The sequence below is a fragment of the Erythrolamprus reginae genome, chromosome 8, assembly GCF_031021105.1.
Source record: "Erythrolamprus reginae isolate rEryReg1 chromosome 8, rEryReg1.hap1, whole genome shotgun sequence".
Lineage (NCBI taxonomy): Eukaryota > Metazoa > Chordata > Lepidosauria > Squamata > Dipsadidae > Erythrolamprus > Erythrolamprus reginae.
The window spans coordinates 4,029,427-4,033,088 of record NC_091957.1 but is presented as its reverse complement, the minus strand read 5'-3'; the positions used below and the strand labels follow the sequence as shown (position 1 = coordinate 4,033,088).

The window sequence follows — 3,662 nt, the reverse complement described above, 5'->3', positions numbered from 1 at the left end:
GCGCCAAGAGGCTGACTTTATCAACTGCTTAGAGAGGGATGTAAAAGCACTATGAAGTGGTATATATAGGTGCTATTGTCATTGCTCTATCTATCTATCTATCTATCTATCTATCTATCTATCTATCTATCTATCTATCTATCTATCTACCTACTTACCTACATACATACATACATACATACATACATACATACATACATACATACATACTCATCCATCCACTCACCCAGCCACCCACTTACCTACCCAACCACCCACCTACCTACCTACCTATTCATCCATCCATCCAACCATCCACCCAGCCACCCAGCCACCCACCTATCTACCTCTATCTATCTATCTATCTATCTATCTATCTATCTATCTATCTACCTACCTACCTACCTACCTACCTACCTACCTACCTACCTACCTACATAAACACATACATACTCATCCATCCACTCACTCACCCAGCCACCCACTTACCTACCCAACCACCCACCCACCTACTACCTACCTATACCTACCTACCTACCTATTCATCCATCCACCCATCCACCCAGACACCCACCTATCTACCTATATCTATCTATCTATCTATCATCTATCTATCTATCTATCTATCTATCTATCTATCTATCTATCTATCTATCTATCATCTATCTATCTATCTATCATCTATCTATCTATCTATCTATCTATCTATCTATCTATCTATCTATCTATCATCTATCTATCTATCTATCTATCTATCATCTATCATCTATCATCTATCATCTATCTATCTATCTATCTATCTATCTATCTATCTATCTACCTACCTACCTACCTACCTACCTACCATGATGGCACACTGGTTAGAATGCAGTATTATAAGCTGACTCTGCCCACTGCCAGCAGTTTGATTCTCACCAGCTCAAGGTTGACTTAACTTTCCATCCCTCCAAGGTGGGTCCAATGAGGACCCAGATTGTTAGGGTCAAGAGGCTGAATAACTATGAAGGTGTATATAAGTCTAAGTGCTTTCTTGCTTTTTCCCTCTCTCTCTCTCTCAAATTATCCTTAAATTTTGTGTCTTTCCTGGACTTTACACAGGTACAAACCTTCGGGAAGCAATGATTTCATCACTATTAACAGCGATGAGCAACTGATGAATTTATGCCAAGAGGCACAAAGTAGCCAACTGACCCTTTGGTGCCAGGTACCATATATAATATTTCTTGCGTTCAGAGGGACGACTCAGTTTTCAGCCTGCCTGCCTGCCTGCCTATCTCTCTCTCTCTCTCTCCCTCCCTCCATCCATCCATCCACCAATCTATTCATCTCACAGCAAAAAACCAGTGGAGAAAAGCATCCCCCAATTACTCAGTTTTTTCTCCCTGACTTGCTAGTTTTCTACATGCATGGAGTTCTGAAGGAGGAGTTCTATTTAAAAAAGCAGCATTCCCTGATGTGCTAGTTTTCTACATACAGGGCCCTCTTTAAAGAAAAGGAGAGAGGCAAACTAGCATTCACCAATTTCTTCCTTTTACTATTCCACTTCAAGGGTGAAGACGTACAAGTGGACAGACCCGTCCTTTACCGCATGGTAGGACAACGGCCTTACACCTCTGACGCCCCAGAAGACCTGAATTTTAAAGAGGGGGAAATTCTGGAAATCCTCTCTGAAGGTAGGAAATAAGACTCGAATCCCAAGAGGGTTTTTTGCTGTGGTCGGTGAGCTCAGCATCCTCTTTCCCTAGCTTGGGAATTCAGGTAGAAGAGACCGATAAGCAATCCCCTCCTACTACTCCTGGATCCTCACCCCGTGAATTGGTGGTGGGTTTCAAAAACATTTACTGCCAGTTCTGTGGGCGTGGCTTGGTGGTCATGTGACTGTGTGGGTGTGGCTTGGTGGGTGTGGCAGGGGAAGGATACTGCAAAATCTCCATTCCTTCCCCACTCCAGGGGAAAGGATACTGCAAAATCCCCTTTCCCTCCCCACTCCAGGGGGAAGGATACTGCAAAATCTCCATTTCCTCCCCACTCCAGGGGGAAGGATACTGCAAAATCTACATTCCCTCCCCACTGCAGGGAAGGGATTCTGCAAAATCCCTATTCCCTCCCTGCTCCGGGGGAAGGATACTGCAAAATTTCCACTCCCTCCCCACTCCAGGGGGAAGGATACTGCAAAATCTCCATTCCCTCCCCACTCCAGGGGAAGGATACTGCAAAATCCCCTTTCCCTCCCCCTGGGGGAAGGATACTGTAAAATCTCCATTCCTTCCCCACTCCAGGGGGAAGGATACTGCAAAATCCCCATTCCTTCCCCCCGGGGGAAGGATACTGCAAAATCTCCATTCCCTCCCCACTCCAGGGGAAGGATACTGCAAAATCCCCTTTCCCTCCCCCCGGGGGAAGGATACTGTAAAATCTCCATTCCTTCCCCACTCCAGGGGGAAGGATACTGCAAAATCCCCATTCCTTCCCCCCGGGGGAAGGATACTGCAAAATCTCCATTCCCTCCCCACTCCAGGGGAAGGATACTGCAAAATCCCCTTTCCCTCCCCCCGGGGGAAGGATACTGCAAAATCTCCATTCCCTCCCCACTCCAGGGGGAAGGATACTGCAAAATCCCCATTCCTTCCCCACTCCAGGGGAAGGATACTGCAAAATACCTATTCCTTTCCCGATCAGCTGCAACTCGGGAGGCAGAGAATAGACGGGGGGGGGGCAGGACCAGTCATAGGTGGTATTTACTGGTTCTTTAAACTACTCAAAATTTCTGCTTCTGGTTCTCCAGAACTGGTCAGAACCTGTTGAAACCCACCTCTGCTGTGAATTTGTTGTGTTTTCGCAGTGAACGAAGAATGGCTAGAAGGCCGATGCAACGGAAGAACGGGCATTTTCCCCAAGCTCTTCGCGATGCCTGAACGCCCTGCGTCTAACCAATTTTAGAGGAGGAAGAAGAAAAATATCTCATTTGCGGACACTGAGCCTCAGTTTCCCTGCCATTGATAAGATACAATGTTGGGGAGCAGGGCTGCTCTCTGGGCTTGCTAGTTTTCTTGAAGACGTTTCAAGATCCAACTAGGTAACCTCACCAGTGCTTGAAGGCAGCGGGGGTTTCTTCTCTGTACCATTCAAAGGGGAGAATTAGAAATAAAGTGGTACCTCTACCTAAGAACGCCTCTACTTATGAACTTTTCTAGATAAGAACTGGGCGTTCAAGATTTTTTTGCTTCTTCTCAAGAACCATTTTCCACTTACAAACCCGAGCCGTACCTGGAAAAGGCAGGGAGAAGCCTCCGTGGGGCCTCTCTAGGAATCTCCTAGGAGGAAACAGGGCCGGAAAAGGCGGGGAGAAGCCTCTGTGGGTCCTCTCTAGGAATCTCCAGGAAATCCACAGGAACTGAATTTAAACATGCCTGGGATAAACATATATCCCTCCTAAGATAAAATACAGGGGAGGGCAGAACTGGGTGGACCAGGAGGTCTTTCTCTGCCGTCAATCTTCTATGTTTCTAAGATTTTGGGGTTAGGGGAAGAAACAACAGGTAGTGAATTCCATCCGTTGACCACCCTATTGCTGAAATCATATTTCCTGCTATCTAGTTTGGTGGAGTGATTTACATTTAGTTTGTATCTATTACATGCTCTGGTGTTGTTATTGCTGTTAAAGGTCACTAACAGAGGAGACA

General features: G+C 46.1%; 1 protein-coding gene across 1 annotated transcript in view; it reads left to right on the top strand.

The window, feature by feature from the left end:
- Positions 1-3,145, top strand: part of NOXA1 (NADPH oxidase activator 1) — a 20,805-nt gene extending 17,660 nt beyond the window's left edge. The window contains exons 10-12 of the mRNA XM_070758539.1: positions 1,078-1,183; positions 1,529-1,652; positions 2,822-3,145. Of these exons, the coding sequence (XP_070614640.1) occupies positions 1,078-1,183; positions 1,529-1,652; positions 2,822-2,919 (328 nt within the window). The 3' untranslated portion in view covers positions 2,920-3,145. The remainder of the gene's footprint in view (positions 1-1,077; positions 1,184-1,528; positions 1,653-2,821) is intronic.
- The last annotated feature ends 517 nt before the right edge of the window (positions 3,146-3,662 follow it).